The 23,984-nt window shown below is 42.1% G+C and overlaps 1 protein-coding gene across 1 annotated transcript in view; it reads right to left on the bottom strand.

Annotated features, from left to right (window-relative positions):
* Positions 1 to 1,541: 1,541 nt before the first annotated feature.
* GREB1L (GREB1 like retinoic acid receptor coactivator) overlaps positions 1,542 to 23,984 on the bottom strand; it is a 201,713-nt gene continuing 179,270 nt past the window's right edge. The window contains exons 24-35 of the mRNA XM_087818992.1: positions 23,286 to 23,866; positions 23,010 to 23,112; positions 20,583 to 20,738; positions 20,165 to 20,304; positions 17,890 to 18,051; positions 17,547 to 17,751; positions 13,238 to 13,403; positions 12,080 to 12,307; positions 11,024 to 11,165; positions 7,107 to 7,307; positions 5,219 to 5,357; positions 1,542 to 4,295 (exon numbers count right to left, since the gene is read on the bottom strand). Of these exons, the coding sequence (XP_087675118.1) occupies positions 4,132 to 4,295; positions 5,219 to 5,357; positions 7,107 to 7,307; positions 11,024 to 11,165; positions 12,080 to 12,307; positions 13,238 to 13,403; positions 17,547 to 17,751; positions 17,890 to 18,051; positions 20,165 to 20,304; positions 20,583 to 20,738; positions 23,010 to 23,112; positions 23,286 to 23,866 (2,387 nt within the window). The 3' untranslated portion in view covers positions 1,542 to 4,131. The remainder of the gene's footprint in view (positions 4,296 to 5,218; positions 5,358 to 7,106; positions 7,308 to 11,023; positions 11,166 to 12,079; positions 12,308 to 13,237; positions 13,404 to 17,546; positions 17,752 to 17,889; positions 18,052 to 20,164; positions 20,305 to 20,582; positions 20,739 to 23,009; positions 23,113 to 23,285; positions 23,867 to 23,984) is intronic.

Below are 23,984 nucleotides of genomic sequence, written 5' to 3'. Positions count from 1 at the left end.
AAGAGGTTGATTCTTTAATTGCTGGTTATATAAAGGTGTCTTTAAATTTTGTCAGCTGCCCTTGAATAGTTGGTTCATTATAAAAATGACTAGTATATAGACATTATAGGAACCACAAGCATAGACAGGGATTTTATATGGAGTATGTTCTTGTCTGCATGGACATGCAATGATTTTATTTTGTGTGAATTATAAAAATCACTATTTTACCTGTTCATAATATAAAATAGTGAACTTGGTGTATCTACTAAAAGCATGACTATCATAAAGACAGTAAGTACAGTAGACATGCAGTAATGTTTTAATTATTCTTGCTGACTTTGCATGGCTTCCCAGGTATTGCATTTGGATAGGAACTCAGCCATATTACTGCCTAGTCATAATTCACCAGGGTTTAAGATTACTGAGTTAATGTTTGGAGTAGTGACTATAGACATAGTTATCTATCTATTCTCATGCTCTTGAGCCTTCTGGGGGATAAAGGGAAGATTCTTACAACAGAATTTCCCTCTACTTTCTAGTAAAAATAAAATATTGGACTACTTATAGAACAAAGAAGTGGTCAGAACAGTTTTTGTTGTTGCTTTTTCTTCCTTATATAACTTATTCCAACTTTTCTCATAGTCATTGAAGTAGATACTTTCCTTAGCTAAATATGTGACAGTTGAGAGCACAAGGAATTTATTGTGTGAATGGTTTTTTCTGGGCCTCAGAGACCTGTTCTAGAATCATCTTTAGTGATGGGTTTTTCAATGAAGCCAGGGTTTCAGTGTTACAGCAACATTCCCTTAGACCCAGAGGAAGCTTAAGGGTCAGTCTCCATGACTGAAGAGAGTTATGAGGAATGTTTATTCTCTGGATGTTGTTCCACATCTAGGTTACTCAATTCAAAGGTATGACAGAGCTAAACAGCTTTTAGTCTTTCCAAGGCAACTGCTTTGGAATATGTAGTAGAACGCTGGCAATTTCTACTTGCTCCTGAATTTGTCATCATACTTACAAATATTTATTGTCCTCCCAAGGTAACGGGTCTTTGCCGTAGGAGAGTGTTTTCATGGTTCTATATCAAAGTCTTATTATTTTAACAGTCTGTAGAACTGAAAGGCATTTTTCTGGAATAACAGTTACTCTCCAAAGTTGGTAAAATTAGGTAGAGTTTAGAAATAAATTGGAGATTAACACCTTATGTCATACTATACAGTTCTCCCAACCCAAAGTTCTGCTAAGAAGGACAGCAAGGTGAGTACAGGTGCCATCTATAAAATGAAAGATTGGGGATAGGTGTACACTGAATATTTCTAACATCCCTTGAATGATCATATATAGATCTGTCTTCCATAATTATGTGGAATTCTGCAAATGGGCTTGGTGTGTAGACACTTATTTAGCACTTTGATGGACTGTTATGCCAGGATAGTGGAATCTTAAAGAGTCATCCAACCTGTGATACGTGGACTTCCAGCTGTTCTTGGGCATTGTGAAAGTCAGGGAGCTCATTCTATTTGTTAATATACCAGAAAGTTAATTTAAAGAAGACAGACTTTTATTTTGGGTGTGAGAGAATTTTAATACATTCACCAAATTAAATGGAAGGACAGGAACATACTGTAGACACGACTTAAGACAATTTAAAATCATAAACAAAATGTGAGGTAGACTGACTAGTGAAATTCACCAAATTTTTGGTTAAAATTTTACAGTAATAAAGTTAACACAGGTGCTTTTCTAAAAAAAAAAATCACAAAAAGCAATTGCATAAATTACAGCCAAAAAAACTGAATACAACAATTCTTGTTCTAATTTTAGTTTACATTCAGTATTAACCTGTATGAACTGTCATGGTTCTATAGGTCTGTAGGTTAATTAGGGAGGCCTAGAGAACACATTCATACCACAATGTTCTAAGGAATGGCAAGGCTCGAAGCTGAACACACCAAGGTATGTATTAACAAATCATGGTGTCCTGTGCTTGTGCAATTTTATCCTTAAAGGAGAAGGACCTAACTTTCTCTAAAGAATTATACTGATAAGGTGATTTTAAGATTCAAACCTCAGTAAGATAGGCATTGAAAAGAATCGGCAGGTCAACTTGAATTGTCTATCATTGGGGTGATGATCTTTTGGCTTTATTCTGGTATTTCTCTTCCACAGGGTTAAATAGTATTTATAATCACTTGATGTTTCAGAGTGCAGCCCTAACTAATATGGAGTACCTGCACTAAAGTAACTACTTTTAAAAATCTTATTTAGACTATGAAGCCATAAAGCCAGAAGAAACCCTGAGAGGCCATCTGCCCCAGGTACAACTGTTTTAGAATTATTTCAAGTATTTTATTTGCCCTATATAGTAACATTATTGGAATATTGCACAAATAGTGGGTTTCTTGATATCACCTGCATTAGGCCCTTTCAACCAAACAGGAACATTTGAAATACATTCATATCTAAATTAACCTGCTTCAAAAACGTACCTCTGCCAAAAATTCTGTAGTACTAAATTTAAGGAGTATTTTTAAAGCATATATAAGGCAGACCAGATCCTCTTTGAAGGACAATTAAAAATGGGGCTTAAAAGAATTGTTCATTCAAAATATAGTTAAAGCATCATAAGTAGCTATATTAAAACCAAGAGATCTGCAAACCATTTTTAGATTAGTACATTCCATCTTTTCACTAGCTGTAAACTCCTTGTTATCACAAGCTAATAAAACTGGTCAGTTAACACTATTTGTTCTAAGTAAATGCAGGCTTAGTAGACCCCCTCTCAGTAGTTTCAGGCCACAAATAAGATACCTGATTCAAGTAAAAATGGCCATTTTAAGGGGATAAAGTGGTACATATGGGCTAATAAGAAAAATGCCAAGAGATTGTGTGATGAGAATTGGAGTAATTTGAGAGTTAACTTCCAATAGACTTAGTTGTAGAACATTTGCTAAAATCTGTTTTTGCTTTTAAAATAATGGTGAGAAATGTATAGAAACTTACGCCGCCTACTATTGATACTCAACACCCCTTGCTGGTTTTAATGAGTTAAAGACCTTTTCATGGACTCGTCCTTACTCCTTACAAAAGAATCACTGGTAGGAATAAGTAAAGCCAGTTCTGCCTCTTTCTGTGACCTCATTTCCCATTTCAGCAATTTCTGTGTTGTGGTCAGTATAGACAGCTAAAATATTCATTAAGTGTATTTTTTAAAGGAAGTTTTGAGTCCCTGAAAGGAAACAAACTAATGCCACAGAACCTTTGCCTGACATTTAGCTTTGCTGGTGCCAACTGCTTAATTCCAACCAAGTAGGGTGGGTATGGGGTGACTGCTAAAAGCTTCTTAATAGGCTCAACTACTGAATCAGGTTCTCCTTGTACAAGATTAATCACTCTTCCATATTCTCATAGACATGGTGTGCTTGGAGATTGGAAACATTTTTACAGAATGGAAAAAGCAAAGGACTTTAAGCAAGGAGAAGCTGCTATATACACACAGTGCCTGCTCTGCATTTACTGATTTGTTTGTTCAGTTTAAATAGTAAACTTTTAACTCCTGTGGAAATTTTGCCAAGTTTCAATACATATAAGATTATAAATTTTAAACTAACACTGCACAGAGAGAGACAGAGCTACTTCTTTTTTAAATACAAATATCTTCTACATTCTATCATTTCAGACCCCTGAGTAATACTGTACCAAAGTACAGATCTGAAGAGAAACTGAGGGTTCAGGCCTCAAACGTTAATCTTCAATTAATTCCACACCAACGGTGTCTCATGTAACACATTCAGGCTAGCTAATGCTGAGAGCTTCCCCCTAACATACCGTAGTAGGAAACAATGCAAACTCCATGTTCGTTCTCCAAAGTATATCCTCCGCAGGCTCCGTGGGCAGACCACGTCTTAAGTAATTGCATAACTTCCTAGGGTGGAGTTAACCTGAATGTAAGGTCCTGAAATGGAACTGAAAGGGAGTAATGCCCCCAAAGACCTGGGTCACATTTGGGGTGTTCTTTGGAGAAGAGACAAATATGTTGCACTTTGCTCCACAGTGATTGTACTTTAAAGGAAAAAAACCCACCAAAATAATTGTTTCTGCGCCACCCCACCTAGGCATCCCTATGCTATTTTTGGTCTCTTCAAAAGCTCATACGTGACGTCCAGTAAGAAAGTAAAGGGGCTTGTCATCACTGCTGTTAGCAGTTTGAAACTCATCCCGGAGACGGAACTGCCACTCATCCTCTAGTTCTAAGCGGACAATTGTTTGGCGTAAGGAGCTTCTGTCTTGGCAGATGACACACAGGGTAGCACCTTTAGGAAAAAAAGCAAAAGTGCATTTTAGGCTCATTTTAGGAACTGAAATGATAAGGAACCTTACCACCTCTCTATGATATATCCTCTAAGCTAACACATCTGAGAGCCAACATATTAGGGAAGTAACCTATCAGAATTAATTTTATTATTTTGAATAAGTAGTATTACAGATTCAAAAGTCTGAAGGAGTGTAAAGTGAAAAATCTCCCAATTACACCTTCCCTTCCCCCTGTGGTAACCAGTGTTAAAACCAAAGCTTATAATGTTTCTCATGTGTCCCTCTCAAGTAGGGTTTCTCAACCTCAGTTCTGCAGAATTGGACTATTCTCTGTTGTGGGGCTGCTCTGTTCTTGTAGGATGTTTAGCAGCATCCTTGGCTTCTACCCACTACATTGCCAGCAGCAGCAGTGTGACAACCTAAACGTCTCCAGATATTGCCAAATGTCCCTGTAAGGCAGGTGTCGTGTCCCGCTCCAGATGGGTGTGTAAAACATTGTACACAGTATTCTGAACTTTACTTCTTTCACTGACCTCAGAGGTCATCTTGTCAGGATTATTCATGATGCCTAATCTACAGTTTGTTCTCAGGCAAATCTAACTTTGTATAGTGCATAACTGTCATGACTCATTAACCTGATTTTTATTAAAATTAGATTATATGGGAAGCATTACTTCTCTCCTTGCATTGGTTCCTTCCTAAAATTAATAGTGGCAAAAACATTTAATATCACAAATCTGGCTATTCATCCACATTTATTCTTAGTATATCAATGACTTGAGTCCTCAGTTTAAACTAAGATAATTCAATTTATTAGCAAAAAATGACTGCTAAAATGCTTTTTAAAATACATTTTTCACCTCTGTATTTTGTTCAGTGGGAACCAACAGCATTCACAAGCAAAATACTAAATTCGATTTACCTTTTAGAAACTTAAATTTCTTAAGAAGATCAGCACCTACAAAAGAGTCACAGAGGTACAAGAGGAGTCCACTGAAAAACACCCCTTCACAGTTGACATTGCTGGAGTGGGGTCTGGAGCTGATGTAGCATACAGCCACCTGGAATAATCAAGCAGAAGGAACATGGGTATTTCAGAAGTAAGCAAAGTGTCTGCACTAGCTGAATGAGTCAGTATCTTTTTTGCTATTTCAGGATAAGGTAAAGGAGATAAATTTTTCATTGAAACTTAAATGGGTTGGTTATTTAAGCTTTGCACCTCTTCTATTTAGTGTGTCAAGTTTTAACCTATTTAAAGCTTCTCTTATTTCTCATAATAAGGGACAGTTATGAAAGAGTTAATACTAAGAAACAAAATAAGCCCCTCCATCTAAGCATGTTTACAAAATAAAAAAGCCACCTTCCACAGAAAGGCATAATGAGGAAAGATTAAATGTTTAGATTACCTTATTAATGAGAATTAAAAAATTTAAAAAGCTTTTCATTTACATATACTTAAATTTTTCAATTGGATAGAAGCTTCAAACTGCAGAATTAAATTTTTATGTCTATATGGCTTCCATGTGTCGAAGATAACTTCACAAAAATTAAAGGTAAGTGACTGAGATAGTTGGGAGACCTTGAGAACGATGGAATGGCTTAAAGTGTGGGCCAGACTGCTTGGGTTCAAATACTGGTTCCTCTAGTAGCTATGTGACAGCAGTTTCCTTCATTTCACCAAACCTCATCTTCCTTCTCTGTAGAGATGATAGTAGTACCTGATTCATAGGACTATTTTGTGAATTAATATAAAAACAGTAAGTATTCGGTAAATGTTAGCTACTGTTAGGGGTAGTGGTATTGGGATTTTGTTGTCCAACACCTAGAGCCCTGGATCCTGGGATGGAGGAATTGGGAGACCTGGGCTAGGCACTAACTTACATAGATACCATTAAAGGCATTATTACATTTGATGTAATAATGTAAGGTTCCTTCTACTTTGAAAACTCTACAACTCACATCCAACCCACGGTGTAGACTGTGAGAATGTAAAATGTTTACACCATTAAATTTAAAAAATCAGTTTCCAAAATTGAATACAGTTAGATTTCAGTCTTTAAAGATTGTCAATACATGCAAAGAAAAAAGCCAAGAAGGAAATGTAGTATATCGGAATGTTATTCCCACTACAAGTGATTTCATTTTCTAATTTTTACCTTTTATATTCTTTACAAGGAGGATATACTATTGAATAAAATAGAATATTAAAATACTAATAATCCTAAGGTAAAGCTTAATGGCAGAAGCCTTTTAAGTCCTGAAAAGGCTAGCAGTGGTTAGAAGCTTGAAGGTACAAGTTGCAAATTTTAAAAAAACTAAAACTGATAGAGAAATTGAGACAGAGGAGAAAGAAGGAAAAATAAGGAAATCATGGAAAAGTAGTTCAGGAGTGGAAATGACAGCTATAAAGGGCTCTGTGATACCCTAAATTGTTCAGCAATCATTCAGCTCCTTTTAAATGCCTACAGCAGTGGCTGAGGCATAGTGGGCCTCTGACTTAGGGAGAAAGATCATCACATGATTAAAATACCATCTAATACATGTTGTGATAGGGAGAAGCAAGCAACTGTTTCTGCCCGGCTGAGGTAGGCTTCTCAACACAACTGACCTCTGAGCTAAACTTTGTTCACTTATTGTGGAGAGGTGAAATGGGTATGGGGAGGGATGATTACCATTGCACCTTGTGTGAGCCTTTGCATAAATGAATCTGTTACAGGCTCCTTTTTGTTTAAGCTTTCAAATGGGAGCTAAAATGGAAAATAAATGGATGGAAGCAGGTAAAGCACAGAACTAGCCCACTCCCACTTTACCTCCGGTCCAATGTTAAGGTAGCAGTCAACAGCTAACACGGGACTCTTGAAGTTACGGATGGCTTTGGGGAAGAGTTTGTATGAGGCGTGCTGCAGGAACTTCTCCAGGAGAAACTGGGCAGGGGCTGCCAGTAATGTGTGTTCACTGTCGGGAGCACAGACATACTGAAGGGGCAAGATGGGTGCTAAGCTCTCTGACACCTGAAATCAGAGCCGAGATTATCATGGGAAATGTGTCTGTCACTGGATGAAATAGGCAAGGAAACTGCACTGCATCCTAGCAGTCCCCAAATAATAGTACAATAGTGACAAACACTAGGCTCAACTGTATCCCTGTCCTCAGATTCTGAAATTTTTTTCACTTAGTACAGAACAGCACTATCATATCTAACATAATTTACACACAGCAAGAACAGGAGACAATGGAAAAGTAGGCTTCTTGGAAAAGTATTGCATTTAGCAAGTACATTGTGAGGATCAATAGGAAGCCTATTATAGTGCTTGGATGTGGATGGGATAAATCCCATCCCCTCACAACCGAGAGAAAAAAAAGGCAAAGGTTTCTAAGCTCCACTAGGGAATCCATGTTATAAATGATTAGATACCAGTAAATCTCTTAAACAGAAAAGGGTAGGCCTGTGGAATTCACACACTTAACAGGTTCTGCTGTTATTTTTTAAATCATTTTTTATTTTTCAATTACAGTTGACAGTTTCAGACATACACCCCAGTGATTAGACACATAATTTACTAACTGATCATCCCGAAAAATCTTGTACCTATCTGACACCATACAGTTATTAGAATATTAACTATATTCCCTATGCTGTGTTTTACATCCCTATGACTATTCTGTAATAACTTATTTGTACTTCTTAATTTGCTCACCTTTTTCATCCACCCCCCCCCCCTTCCCCTTCACATCTGGCAACCATGAAAATGTACTCTGTATCTATGAGTGTTTCTGTTCTTCTTGTTCCTTTATTTTTAAAAAAAAATACATTGATTTCAGAGAGAGGAAGGGAGAGAGAGAGAAAGAGAAACATCAATGATGAGAGAGGAGTCATTGACTGGCTGCCTCCTGCACACCCAACTGGGGATTGAGCCTGCAACCTAGGCATGTGCCCTGGCTGGGAATTGAACCTCGATCTCCTGGATCCTAGGTTGATGCTGAACCGCGGAGCTATGCCCAGCTGGACTATTTTGTTTTTTAAATTCAATGGTTGCTATGTACTTATTGCCATTTTATTCATGTTTTTTATCTTTTCCCTCTCCTTCTTAAAAAAGACCTTTTAACATTTCAGGTAATACTGGTTTATTGGCAACTCCTTTAGCTTTTTCTGCCTGGGAAGCTCTTCACATATATTGTCCTTAGATTCTAAATGACAGCTTTGCTGGGTAGAGTAATATTGGTTTGTAGGTCCTTGCTTTTAAATATTTCCTGCCACTGCCTTCTGGCCTGCAAAGTTTCTGTTGAGAAATCAGCTGACAGTCTTATGGGAGCTCCCTTGTAGATAACTGCTTTCTCTTGCTTTTCCTTTTGCATTTTAATTATGATGTATCTTGGTGTGGGCCTCTTTGGGTTCATTTTGTTTGGGACTCTGCTTCCTGGGTTTGTATGTCTGTTTCCTTCATCAGGTCAGGGAAGTTTTCCATCATTTTTAAAAATAGGTTTTCAACTGCTTGCGTACCCTTCTCCTTTTGGCACCCCCATGATACTACTGGTATGTTTGTTGTCCCAGAGGCTCCCTACACTTTCATTTTTTTGGGTCCTTTTTCCCTTTAGATGTTCTAATTGGGTGTTTTCTGCTTTCTTAACCTCCAAATCCCTGATTTGATCCTCTGCTTCATCTACTCCACTGTTGATTCCCTGTATCTTCATTTCAGTTAATGTATTCATTTCTGACTAGTTTTCATGTTTTCTAGTTGTTTTTATGTTTCATATCTCTTTGTCAAAGTTCTCACTGAGATCATTGAGCATCCTTATAACCAGTGTTTTGAACTCTATCTAGTAAATTGTTTGTCTCCATTTGGTTTAGTTCTCTTTTTGGAGTTTTGTTCTGTTCTCTCATTTGGGACATGTTCCTTTGTCTTCTCATTTTGGCAGCCTCCCTGTGTTGGTTTGTGTGTATTAGGTAGAGCTGCTACGTCTCCCAGGATTTGTAGAGTGGCCTTACGCAGTAGATGTTCTATAGGGTCCGGTGGGACAGCATCCCTTATAACTCAAGCTAGGCACTCCAGGTATGACCCCATATGGGCTGTGTGCACCCTCCTGTTGTAGTTGAACCCTGATTGCTGTTGGCACATCAATGGGAGTGATTTACCCCCAGGCCAATCAGCTGCAAGGACTGGCTGTGATCACCAACCACCATGGAGGATCAGCTGTTTTGGGGCCCACCGCACAGAGCAGGACTTACTTCAGTGGGGCTCTGATACCCACTGAGTCCGCCCCTTGAAGTATTACTTGTGGAGATTGTTGGGTAGTGCTTCAATGTGGTCTGAAGCTGTCCACCCGCTGCGTTGGCTTTGGGGACTCCTGGGAGATGCAGCCAAAAACAGCCACTGCCTGTGTTCTGTCCAGTGCCACCCAGCATGAACTACAAAGCAATCTGCAGATGGCTGCTACTTGTGCTGGGCTTGAAGGTGCCCAAGCGAGACCAAGCTGTAAACCGAAACTGGCTGCTGCTAATGCCAGGCCTGGGGCCACTTAGTGAGAGGTATTGGGTGCACAAGCCAGACGCTGTTTGAGAGATTTTAGAAAAGTCTGAAGCATGAGCCAAGACAGGCCATTTGAATGAAAAGCCACTGGAAATGGCTTGGGTGGGCCTGCAAGTTGGATGGGGCGGGCTCTCGGAATTACCAGGCAAAAAACAATGTAAGCCAGGTTGATGGAGACAGATACAGCACCTGCCTGCCAGCTGTGCGTGTGTGTGGGGATGTCTCATCAAAGGAAAAATGGCCTCTGCCAGCACTTTTGTCTGGCAGAAAGCTGCCCCCTGCCCCCCGCTCCTCCCTGCCCCAGCTCTCACCCTAATGCCATATAATTCACTTCCTTCCTGTATGTCCCTGCACCATTTTAGCTGCTGTCCCAGTGCTGGAGCTCAGAGTGAGTGAGACCTAGTAAGTCCATGTGCAGGCCCTTTGAGAGGAACTGCCTGGGATTCCAGCAGCTCTTAGTCTCACTCAGCCATGATTCCTGCTAGTTTTTACAACCAGAAGTTATGGGGACTTCTCTTCCTGGCACTGGAACCCTGGGTTGGGGGGCCTGGTGTGGTGCCAGGACCCCTTGCTCCTCAGGGGGAGAACCTCCATAGCTGAGATATCGCTCCCGATTTTTATCCACCACATGTGGGTGTAGGACCAGCCCATTGTCTCTGCCCCTCCTACCAGTCTGATGTGGCTTCTTCCTTAAATCCCTAGTTGTAGAACTTCCATTCCGCTAGATTTCTGGTGGATCTGAATGATGGTTGTTCTGTAGTTTAGTTACAGTTCTGATGTGGTTGTGAAAGGAACCTATGCCACCATCTTGACTGGAAGTCTCTGGTCTGTTAGTTTCTTGACAAGCATCTTCATTTATATTTCTCATGTATTATATAAAGAATGTTAAAATGTTAACTTTGCCTATTTAAGAAGACAGAATGTTAAGTTGGAAGCTGAATCTTTGATGGAGTTGTTAAGCCTTAAATCTAAAGAGGTAATTTTGTTGAATTTTCAAATTTTATGTCTGGCTGCAGATGAGTCCTCTGGGGGGGGGGGGGGGGGGACACGAGACTGTGAATTTGGCAGTAAGGACTGACTCCCTTATGTTACCTCACTTCCTAATCAAGTGGAAAGTGCTTAATGCCAGCACCTAATAACAAAGGTATCAATAAGAAATTGTCTTAATTTCAACAGTAGAATCAAGCTTGCAAACTTACCATGATCTTTGGTTTAATGATAAAGTCCCTTTGCCCTCCAACCTGAATGTATTTCTTCATGAGACTGAAGTTATTAAAGCGGCAGATGAGCAGGCCACTGCTGTTTGTTCTCAAGTTAAAGTCAACATCTTCACAGAAATACCTAAATCATAATCACAAGGTTTCTTTGCTACCTGTCACATCTCAACCATGATAATTACACACAGACAAATAGATGTGTGGCAGATGTTAAGAGACAGCCTCAAACAGAATCAACCTTGCCTTCTCAAAGTGCTGGCCCTCTTAACACTAGCCTGTGTGAAGCCCCAGATTTGGGAATTACAGCCATTAAATGAAGTAGGGGTGAGGTGACTTTGGTCCCAGACACTCCACAGGGCCTTAGGCATTCCTGAACCAAACTGGACTGCACATTCTATAGACCAAGACAGAAGTACATAGGTGCTATAAACAGGATGAAGCATCTGCCAAATTTAAAACAAGTGAAATAGCTAAAGAATATTCTGGTAGCTATAGGGCTGGGGGTTGACGTAACAGGGACTTTATGATCCCTGGCTTTTCTTCATTTGGCAGTCCCAGGTTTTCCAGGATATGGACATTCTTTATTTAGGAGGCAAGGCCAAGGTAAGCCTGCTCATTCCCATCTACTGGCTTTTCTCTACAGGATCCAGACCTCTGGTCTTACTAACATTTGGGGAAAGTGATTGCCTTCTGAGTTCTGAGAATGAATGAAAAATTAACCTTCAGTGGGTTTATGGGTCCACACACTGATTGGTTATTGATTCAACAGTGTTGATCCCCTGTTTTAGTTTTTGTTAAATAATGAGATTACCAAAATATGTTTTCTAAGCATTTTATATGGTAATACCTGTTAAGGTTTGGGTCAGTTTGAGAGATGATGAAAGGACACTTTGGGGCTTGATTTCCCCACCTTTTTCCTTGTCCATATAAAGAGATTCTTAGTTTTCAATGAAAGAAACAGGAATAAAAAACATTTCAGAGGCTACAGCTGGACAGAGACAATGACTGGGATTACTTGCATCCAGGAGCCAGACTTACCTGTTGAAGTCATACTGCACATTCTGAGTCAAGTCTATGTTGAGGAGAATGAAGTCGTGCACGTGGCACCTGGAGAAGGGGGCCTTCAGATGCTGGGAAGTTAGCCTGCTGCTCCATTTCTGTATACCCAGGATTGCGTAGTGGATGATTTTTGGTGTCGCTTCAATGTGCTGTAAAACACTCTTCAAGGACACATTCTTACTGCAAACCCCTGCTTCCATGGGCTGGCTATAAAACATAAAGTTAGTTTATGTAAGATATTAATAGATATTACTGAAGACAGGGTCACTTATGAAGGGCCAACACTACTGTACAGAATTAATATCTGTGAGATATAATTAGCTCATTTCCTTTCTATTAGCCTGGAATGGAGGAGGGTGTCAGGCCCAGTTTTCATGCTGCCCAACACTGCTAACTTTAGAAAACTGCCTCTGTGGGTGGGGTGTATCACTTTAAGTTTGAGAAAGAAATCCAGCTCCCGTTTCAAAGTGAATAATGAGCGGGGGTTACCAAAGCGAAGTAGCCAGAGGTCAGAAGTATATTTCTAGTTCTGGTAATTATGGTATAATAAAGGAATATTTGAGAACTTCACTGTCTTCAAATCCACAGTGGAACAAAGACACAAAATCACAATGTTTGAGTTGGAAGGGCCTAGAGATCTGGCTCAATTTTTCAATGAGAGTGTTTATTGACATTTTGGGGCCATTTTTTGTGTTGGACTTTTCTAGTTTTAGTATTCCCTGATTCTCATGAATCAGTCACCACTGCCTCAGGAGGAAAACCACTGATTTTAGCCCAGCCATAACTTTATTGGTGATAGAATTGAGAGAAGTGAAAGGAATTCATCCAGATAACATAGAGCTGGGGCTAAAAAGCAGGTTTCCTGATTTAGAAGCCAGTAGATTTTCTAAGTAAGCCATACTCTAAACAGACTTATAGATAGCCGAAGCCACAATGCAGAAATAGTCCAGGAATTTAATGGCATACTGAATGTCTAAATTTTAAAAAAGGGGGCTAGTGAAGGTGGTCTCATGGATGATCTTTCTGCTCTGGAAAGCTATTCCTCTCATTTACTTCCATGCATAACTGCAGCCAAGGAAAGGATCTTCTCAGTAGCATGTTTCATATCCCCTAGGACTCCTTGGGAAGTACCACTACCTGGTCTGCTCCTGAACACTGTGAATGTTCCACAGGACACATGAGTCGTCCATCACAACAATGAAAGGCCAGACACACTGTCGTTTAATTCCCAGTTCTTCCAGGCGGTTCCTCTCCAGTTCCAGGTTGTGATATGACAGCTCCTTAATGAGAAACCTGGCAGCACCTGGAAGGCAACAACCACAGCTGCACATCCTTCACTCAGGCTTGGCCAAAACGCCATAGAGAACTCACTCTCCACAGGCATGCCTGTTCAAATGGTGACTACTGTAGGCAGGGCCAACTAAATGTTCAGAGCAAACTTTAGCATAAGAGTCATGGAGGAAGTCTTTTTAAAATGCAGATTCCTGGAGCCTATCACCAGAGATTCACATTAGTAGGTCTGATGAGGGGACAGAAACCAGAGATGTCTTTGATAACACAGATGATTCATGAACTACACTTTGAGGAATACTGCAAGAATCCAGTTTCTCTTATAGGACAAAGGATGCCACATGGAGGAAACACTTATTACTGGTGAGTTCCTTAAAGCCATGAGAAGAGGCTCGCTTAGCCTCAGAAGCAGCCTCTCACATATCCTGCACCAGGGAACAGCCAGGGCCTGCAAATAGTGGGTATGCCACTTACACTAATGTGTCCCCCGCTTTAGATATCTTTAGGCAATTGGTAGCATTTTCTCTGAAGATGATTCTGGAAACTGGCATCCTTTCCCTAAAACTTTTTTTTTTGCAAGCGGCTGTGTGGTACAGTGAGTAATAGAAAAGACTAGAGCCAAGCTGCCTAGGTTTTAATCTTCATTCCACCACTTTCTAACTATAGCACTGAACAAATTAACTCCCCTGTACCTTGGCTTCTCCTATAAGGCAATGAAACATCTATTTTATCAAATTGTATGGTGCTCGGGATAGTGCCTAGCATGTGCTAAGTATTCAATGTATGTTAGCAATTAAGATGATTATCACCAGGCATTAGCCAAATCTTATGAGTGAGCCACTTTACAGTGAAAACAAAATGTAGATAATGAAATGAAGGGGCTAATAAAGCTATTAAGTCTATGGAGGAAGCAGGAAAACAGTTTGAATAGATCAAGGGAAATAGGATTTAGGAAAATATACCTTCCAAAAGCATGAATGTAACAGTTTGCATTCTCAACATAATAAGGATCATATATGAAAAGCCCACAGGTAACATCATACTCAGTGGTGAAAGACTAAAAGCTTTTCCTCTAAGATTAAGATGAGGACCTCCACTTCAGTTTAACATGGTCCTGGAAATCACAGCCAGCATGATTAGGCAGAAAGAAAAGGCATCCAAATCGGAAAGGAAGAAGTAAAAGTATCTTTGTTTGTAGGCAACATGATCTTGTATGTAGAAAACCCTAAAGATTACACACATACACAAAGCTACTAGATGTAATAAAGTGAGTCAGCAGATACAAAAACTCCCAAAAGTCAATTGTGTTTCTATAACAATAAAAGGGAAAAGAAGACGACAATTTCACTTACAGTAGTAACAAAAAGAGTAAGATTATTAGGAATAAATGTTTAATCAAGGAGGCAAAAAGACTTATACACTGAAAAGCATAAAACATTGCAGAAAGAAATGACGACGCAAATAAATGGAAAGATATCCTATTTTCATGGATTGGAATATGTAATATTGTTAAGATGTTAATATTACCCAAAGCAGCCTACTGATTTAATACAATCCCTATCAAAATCTCAATTTTTTTCAAAAATAGGAAAGTCCATCTTTAAATTTATATGGAATCTCAAGGGACCCTGAGTAGCCAATACAATTTTGAAAAAGAACAAAGTTGGAGGTCTCTTGGCTGATTTCAAATTTACTACAAAACTATGGTAAAGCAATGTGGTAGTGGCATAAAGACAGACATTTAGATAAATGGAATAAAAATACTGAGCCCAGCACTATACATAAGCCCAGCCTTGCATATATGGTCAAATGACTTTTGACAAAGGCACCAAGACCATTCAATGGGAAAAGAACAATCTCTTCAACAAATGGTGTTTGGGAAAGCTGGATATCCACATGCAAAAGAATGAAGTTGGACTCTTATCTTACACTATATAAAAAAATTAAAACGGGTCAAAGATTTAAATGCAAGAACCAAAACTATAAAACTCTTAATAGAAAAAGGGGAAACTTGATGATGTTGGATTTGGCAATGACTTCTTGGATGTGATACCAAAAATCACAGGCAACAAAAGAAAAAACAGAAAACAACTGTGCAAAAATTTGAAACTTCTGTGCAAAGGACACAACCATGAAAAGGCAACCTACAGATTGGGAGAAAAATATTTACAAACCATATATCTAATGAGAGGTTAATACCCAGAATATATAAAGAACAAGTCAACACCCCCAAAAATCAACCTGATTAAAAAAATGGGCAAAGCACTATGAATAGATTCTCCAAAGAAAATATACAAATAGCCAAAATGCACATGAAAAGATACATGACATCACTAATAATTAGAGAAATGCAAACCAAATCACAATAAGATCCACCTCACATCCATTAGGATGGCTACTATCAAAACAAAAAGTGTTGGTGAAGACATGGAAAAACTGGAACCATTTTGCACTGTTGGTAGGAATGTAAAATATACAGGCATTATGGACAATAATATACTAATTCCTCAAAAAATTAAAAATGGAATTATATGATTCAGCAATTTCACTTCTGGATATATCCAAAAGAACTGAAAACAGGATCTTGAAGAGAGATTTGTACACCCATGTTCATAGCAGCATTATTCACAGTAGCTGAAAGGTGGGGTGCAACCCAAGTGTCCATTGATGGATGAATGGGTAAGGAAAGTATGTAGATACACAATAGAATAGTATTCAGCCTTAAAAAGGAATTAATGGTACTGAGATTCAGTTTTGCCAGATGAACAGAGTTCTGGAGATTGGTTGCACAACCGTGAATATAATGAACACTGCTAATCTGTACACTTAAAAATGGCTGAGATGGTAAGTTTTATGTTATATGTTTCTTACCACAAGTAAAATATTTAAAAATAATTAGCATTTATTTCATTTGCATATATATTGGCTTCTCTCTCTCCAAATTTGCAAAACTGGCACTAAAGAAATTCAGGCAGATCTAGGATGAGGAAACTTTTTCACCTAAAGGTCAGTAAGGCACAAAAGAAGGTAATTTGAAGGTCATATTCATATAGACAAAGATTTTAGTTAGTTTGGGGATATGTGGTTTGGGGGAGGAGAAAGGACCAAAAATATGTAAAAGTCTTAATTCATTTGATATGAAGTGATAAACATGGAGAATAAACCTGCATCAAATTAATAAACCAGTTTTTAAAAATACTTTAATCCCATATTAAGGCTAAAGTTTAAGGACGTGAAAAGGAATGGAAAGGAGAAAGACATGAAGAGACCTAAGAAGGAAAGGAGAGAGGAACAGTTCGAGGGAGAGACAAGTGGGAGGAGAAGGGCAAGTGAGAAGCTTCTCGGGCCTCATTTGCTGTTCACTCCAGCTCTGGGCTGCATGTTCTGACTTCCCTCTAAAAGTGTTGATTAGCAGCTCCTGATCCACAGCCCTTCTGGGCCTGCACTAGGTCAGATACCCACAGAAGCGGGTGAGAAAAACGATTAAGAACTACGATGGAGAAGTGGCCAGACAGTACTGCTCTAAACCATTGGTCCAGCTGGAGGTCTCCTGCCCGAGTCAGATAAATGAAGGCATTCTAGACCTCTCCAGTGCCTCCACAGCTCTGTCCACACTCAACAACATGTGCCCCTCCCCTTGGAGAAATCAACCCATTGCTCTTAAACCCTGTGAGGGAAAGCAGGAAAGATTTCTTCAGGCACTTTTAAGATGACTCAGCCACAATTCCCAGTTGTGCAGAACCCTCTAGAACTTGCCATGTGCCTTTAAGATGATTAGCAATGTCTTGGGGACCCCTCCAGATGCCTCCAGACCCGAGTGAACTATTACCTCTCCCGTCCTCAGACCATCCTCACTGTTACATTTCTGCTGCTGGTGTGCCCAGCCCAGGAACATCTACACTTCAAGCCCTTCCCACGGTCCTCAATATACCAAGTGACTCCTTTAGTGACTAGCACTCAGAGGTTAAAAGTTCTGCAAAACTGCAGATAAAGGAAAAATTAACATTAAAAGAGGAGGCAAAAGGCCTTTGGTCAGGAGGGCAGGACACTTTCCAGAGGCAGGGGGAACCTTTGAAAGTTTCACACCCAGGGAATGAAGCTTGGTTTACCGTTCAGCACTTCTCCCTATCCCGGGGGTGGGGGTGGGGGTGCTTACCCACGCCTGCATTATTGAACGTGCCGGGAAGTACCAGCATGATGTGGTTGGGCCAGTACTTGCGATACAGCGGCATCTCGTATTCTTTGACCACCAGAAGATGCAGGTGGCTGATGCCCTCCATGGCGTGAAAGAGGTTTAGGAGTCCATGCTCGTGGCGGCCACTGGAAGGAGTGAAAATAGGGCTCTTGACCGCATTCAGATTCTGTTGAAAGAAAAAAAAACAAAAACAAAAACCAGAGACCAAAAAGGGAAATTAAAACCCTTAGATTTGAGTAGCTTAGAGAACCTGATATAGTACCTGAGGCCTGTCAGTCCTTGTGTCCAGACACTTATCACCCACCTTGTCTGAAACCAGGGGCAGCCGCATGCTCTCCAGGTGTTTGCCCTGCTTGCTGAAGACAAAATGACTCTCTTTGGATTTGGGAATGATGAAATAGAGCTGCACCTCTTCTCCCAGCATAGAGGAAGAGAACGTGAATGCGTGAAGGGTGGAGTCAGACATCTACATTTGCCAAGAAAGAAAAGGAATGTAAGCTCACAGGTGGCAGACTTTAAGGCTGCTTGTTAAGGCTGTTATTGAGAGAAGCAGACTTCACCTGCCACAGGCCCTGGCTGTGTGCAGCATGGAAAGGGCTGGAAAGGCAAACACTTCACCTTTTAGTTGCTGCCGCTGACGTGAGTGCCAAGCACCTTGCCCCTACACGGCCTCTCCAGGGGTGCCTCGGCACTGTCTGCAGTCCTCATGTTCTTAGAACCACTACTGCTCAGTTTTATGCAAAGGTTAAATACACCTATGCAAGTCTTGCAATAAAAACTTTCCCAAAGGTGCCCAGTTCTAGGGGGAAAACACTTCTCTGTGGGTCAGGTCAAATGAGTATTTTTCTAAGTACAATATCGGGACTGGTATCATTAAAAATGCCTCTGTGGCCCCGTCTTTCCTGGCTATGGTGGAAGCTGAAGAGGTTGGAACAGTCCTTTAGTCTAGAAGTCTGGCTTCCAGGAGAAACCATTTGACTCACTGAAGCCAAATATAAATCTAACCTATTTTTTAAGCTGCGGCAAAGTTCACGTGCTCTCTCAGTAACCCATCGCAGTGAATCATCACATGAAGGCCTTCACGTGCTTTACAATTCTGACAGTATTTGGCTTAATGAAGGATAGCATCGATTTTTCAGCAGCAACTAGAATCCAGGTAGGTCTCCCCAAAGTTTTCTCCTAAATACTACATTTCATAGAAAAACAATATTGTAATTCTTCTCTTAAATTCTAGTTCATTCTGCCTCACAAGTGTGGGGATATATTATTTAAGCGAGTACTGTAATCACATAGAACCTACATAAATAGAGGGTTTTAATAAAGAAAATTTCTAAAAACCTATGATTTTATAGATCAGGGGACCTGAATCTTCTATATTCTGTAATGCATAGTGGGCTTATTTCAAACTAGCTCACCAAAAGTTTTCACTGACACCAAGTACTCAAGTGAGACCACAAAGGTAAATTGTATTAGAAGGGCAGAGTGATCAATCCAGTTTTGCAGTATGTATCCCTTCTAGTTCCCTGTGGGGAAAAGTTGAAGACCTGGTCCTTGACAGCAGAAGCAAGTTTGGGGACATCCAACAGCATATCCTAGAGGAAGGAATAGCTGTTCTAGGGGTTCTGAGCCAAGTAATAAAAATCAAGCGGCCCGGCCAGGCATGGCTCAGCGGTTGAGCATCGACCTAGGATCCAGGCTATCAGGGTTTGATTCCCAGTCAGAGCACATGCCCAGTTGCAGGCTCAAACCCCAGTCGGGGGCGTGGAGGAGGCAGCTGATCAATGACTCATCATTGATGTTTCTGTCTCTCTCCCCCTCTCCTTTCCTCTCTCTGAAATCAATAAAGATAAAAAACAAAAACAAAAAACTTCATTGTGAAGCCTGGGACTGGCTCTTTCTCCTTAAAAAAAATAAAAAAAATTAAAAAAAATCAAGCAGATAAAGTAGGGGAAAGCAATACAGAGCTTATCCCCCCAACAGGCACTGGATGCTACTCTCAATTGCTACCTTTCCCACCATTTGTGCTTAAAGAAAGATGCTCTGGCAGAAAACAAGCCAAATACTATGGGGTACTGGCTCACCTTCTGTGTTCCCACCTTTCAGTTCTTTCTAAATAAAAGAGCAAACACTGACTATTCTGTATGCCTAGTGGTCAAAACCATCACACGCTAGAGTAAGGATATGCCCAGGTTGGTGCAAATCAATAAACTTGTTTACAGCTTAAAGGGCACACCCTAAGAATTTGTTAGATAATAGCACCATTTTCATCAATCCAAAAGGGATTTCACTAACTGCACCATAATACACAGTTTTTTCAGGGTCAGTTTTTTTCATGGTCTCAGACACATGTAAACATTTTGATGAAGTGACTTAAGACACTAAAACTGTTTCTCTCTCTTACCACCCCCCAATCCTAAAAAGCTCATAGTAATTTTGTTTCATGCATCTTGCTCACAAAGAGTGGCTCCATTTCATAAATAAGCTATCCTTTGACTAGGGACTGAAACGGGGAGTCGTATTTGTCATCCCTCATACACAAAATCACGTTGGGTAACAGAGGCAATGGCACAGGGCTGCACCTGGGAGGCGGAGGTGAAGTCCATGTACTGGTGGCACTGCTCGCAGTGGTGGAAGGTATTGTAGGCCGCGTATTTGGTCAGCATCATAGACACAGTTTCTCGTTTCCTGGGCTCTTCATTTTTGGAGTCCTTTATTGCTTCTGTGTATAAAGGGGCAGAAAACCTTCCCATGATATGCATGAAGCCCCTGTGCCTGCGAGAAAGCCCCCAACTCCCTGAAAGGGGTTTTCCAAGCATTCTATCATTTATGCTCTGAGAGGTAGGTATGAAAATTAAAAGGTGATATGTATGTGTATGAAAAGAAAAGCAGAGAGGAGAATTAAGTTGCTCTCAAAGATTAAACTGCCCCAGGGCTCCTGCCTGATTTAGGTTCCCCTTGACCTTCAGAGGAGATAAGCCTGGCTCCGCTTGCACTGACCTTGTTTGATCCCTGCTAACTTCTCAGTGTATACCAGGCTCATCAGACTGTACTTGGGATCATGCACGCTGATGTCAAAGGACATTTTACTGAAGCTCTCGATGTCAGGCCAGGGCTCTCCCTCGGACTGGCTCACTCCGCTGCTTTCGCTGTGATCTAGGACAAGAAAGAAAATGTGCAGAGCAGGCAGATGGCCCAGCCTCCCTCCCAAGTGTCAGGGACAGAATGTTTTACAAAATATAAAGCTCAGATGGGTGGACAAAGGCACTTCTGGAAAATGAGCTCCCATGTCCCAAGGTGGAGGGAACCGGAACTGTCTCTTCATACCCATGCTGGGAGGGACGCTTGCCCAGACTGGCCCCCAGCATTAGCCTCTACACACCTACTCCACAAACTCCCACGTCTATGAGATCAACTAGTCTCCCACCCGAGCTCTTCAAATTGCCTTAAAAGCTTGTTTAATTTTGGATGATCTAAGTTCTTAGAGTTTTAGTTGTGGGGCTTTCAGACACTGACAGCCTATGAGACTTTAGGGATGCGCTGAGCAAGGTTCCCAATGTTTGCTTCATATCAGAATCATGGGGAAGCTGTAAAAATCCCTGTGCTTGGGCTACACACCCTCCCAACTCCTTTATTACCAGGCACCTGTTAGGGGGCTTAAAGCTCCTTACTCAGTTATGTAGTCAAGGTTGAGAGCCAGTAGCCCTGGGTGTGAATTCAGATTCTGCCCCTTACTACTCACACCTGCAGGCACCGACCTTAACTCTCAGGGTTCCCTGATTGCTGTAAGGGTTCCACATGGTGTGTTTAAAGTGCTGATTCTGGCAGGCACATCGTGGGTATGCAACAGATGATATTTATTATTATTAACATCTGTAAAAAAGCTTGACAACTTTCAAAAGGAGAAAGGAAGAAACTTTAAAAAAGCCGACAGATTAGAAGTACAGCTCTTATCTTTTTAACACAATACTATTTATATCCCTGAGCTGACGTTTGCATTTTATTTAAAATCTAAAGCTTATTCTAGTTTTTTAAAAAAGGTGTCACTGTGCCTCTCCAGAGCACCATCACATTCATCACACTGAATTGAGGGAGAAGGAATGAAGCCAAACTACGAAGGCCAGGCTTGCGGGTCACGGGCTTTGTAGACTGTCCCACAGCTCATAGCACAGATTCGGGGTTTGAGGAGAAAATTAAAGGTGCCACGGGGCCTTGTGGGAAAGTTGGTGGGATGGAGGGTCCCTCACACCTGGTCTGCTTGACTATGCCTTTGCCCTCTTGGTCCCAGCCCCCTCTAGGCGGACAAGGGTATTTTGAGGCCAACAGAGAGCTCTAGGTCTCTTCTGTGGTGGGCCTGGTGCAGCTCAGTTGGGGACACAAACAAGGAGCTGCTGGTGGGAAGACGAGACTGTGTGTGTGTGTGTGTCTGGAATAATGCATGTGAGCTGGTAAGGAATGGGGCCAAAGCGATGTAAGAAGTGGTTCAATATGGCTGATTTTACCTAGTCTCGCTCTGGACTAAACTAGTCCCTTGGGCTTGTCACAGAACAGGTCAACTATTTAGGAAAAGGAAGTGAGGGAAGATCTCCAAGGCTAATCTGATAGAAGACGCCAAGGCCTCTCCCTTTTTCTGGCTTGAGCAGAACTTCTACCTGATTACCTCTACTAACCTCCAGTGCTCCCCCCTCCAACCCCGTTTCCCTCCAGCACAGTCAATTGTTCTGAGATTCGAAACCACAGATTTGAGGCCACGCTGTCCTCAGCCAGAGACCGTGCTGGCTGACCCCTGCTCACACCCACTTTCTGGCCACGCAGGGTGGGGCTGTCCTACAGCTGACAGCTGGGGAAGGGCGCACAGGATGGGGAGGGCTGGGAATGATCTTACTGAAAACCAGCCCCACAGCCTTGTTAGGCACTAGCCCCTGCAAGTCACTGCAAATGTGAAGGGGTTTGTTTATGGCTCAAGGTTCTGTTCTGCACATAGAAGTTTTCATTTCATGAGAGTAATTAATCCATGTACCTTCACTCAGAGCCTGTGGTTAACATAGAAAATATACTGACTCACCAGCAAAGGCCTAGTATCCAGAATATAAAACGTGCCCAGACCATTAAGCACAGCACCACAATTGAATTTTAAACCTGAATGATTTAACCACCTAAGCAATTAATCAGCCAAACAGGGCTTCATAAAATGCCTTTTTGCCCAGCGTCTGCCTGCACCTTGAGAGGGGGAGGCCAAAAGATGGAGACGACTCCACTCCTCGCCACAAGAGCCACAGTTTATTTATACCCACTTGCTGGCAGGTTCCCTTTAACCTCACAGGATCCCTGCTCACCGGGTCTAGGAGAAACCCCAGAAGGCAAAGAAAACTCTGTTTTGGTGCTAATACCCCACGTCTCACACCTGCCCGCCGGCTCGGAGCGCACCTGTGTTGATCTCGCCCTCGTCATACACGTCCACCTCCAGGAGCCTGATGAGCATGCGGAAGAGGATCCTAAGGAACTGCAGATAGGAGCCCGTCTTCCCCACCTGGTGGAAACAGTTTTAATCGGGGGGGAGGGAAGGAAAAGAGATTTCATACTTGGGCTCCTCCGTGCGTCCTGCTCAGAGAGCCCTGAGGGAGGTCCTCGCTGCTCTGGGTCACACTCCCCCGAGAGCTTCCCCGGCTCCTTTCCTTCTTGGGGACCCCAGCCCCGGCCTACCTGGGGGGGCCCGGTCAGCAGCAGCCGTCGGGGGTGGCAGGCCCGGGCGCCGGAGCCGGGGTTGGGCTGGTTGCTGTGGTCGGCGTGGTGCTGCCGAGCCGAGGTCCACTGCCTGTAGTAGAGCGACTGCTCCTCGCTGCTCATGTCCCTGTGCAGGAGCGGCCGCAGGGAGCTCACCCAGGCCACGTCGGCGTGGGGCAGCAGGGAAGAGGAGGCGGGCAGCTTGCCCCCCCTCTGGGAGCCCAGGAGGCTGTAGGCCGCTTTGGATAGGATCACTGTTGGGGGGAGGGCAGCGTGCAGACCCCTGCAACCTTGGACAGCCCCGCCGGGCCACGCGAGGGCCCGGGGACCTGAGGAGGAGGAGGAGGAGGACGAAGGCTTGGAGGTGGTGCTGCTCGCCATCTGGGGGCCCAGGGAATCACACTCCTGCTTCAGGGTCTCCCCAGCTCCCGCTGTGCCTGCGGAGACCCCTTCCTCCAGCCCCCCGCTGTTGGCTGGGCTCTGGAAGCTGGGGGTCAGGGGCTGCTTCTGGGACTTGTCCGCGGTGCTGGAAGAGCTCACCCCATTCTCCATGATGGAGCCTGAAACAGGACGGACAGAGCCCACCCTGTACCCACCAGGTCACCGATGCTGAGGTGTGCTCCCCGGGCTCCCGGCACCTCTGGGAAGAAGGGAAGGGCCAGGAAGCCAGGCTCTGTG

Source organism: Miniopterus natalensis, chromosome 7, assembly GCF_054644295.1.
Source record: "Miniopterus natalensis isolate mMinNat1 chromosome 7, mMinNat1.hap1, whole genome shotgun sequence".
In the NCBI taxonomy this organism is placed as follows: Eukaryota; Metazoa; Chordata; class Mammalia; order Chiroptera; family Miniopteridae; genus Miniopterus; species Miniopterus natalensis.
Note: the sequence above shows the minus strand (reverse complement) of the source record. Positions and strands in the feature narration are given on the sequence as shown.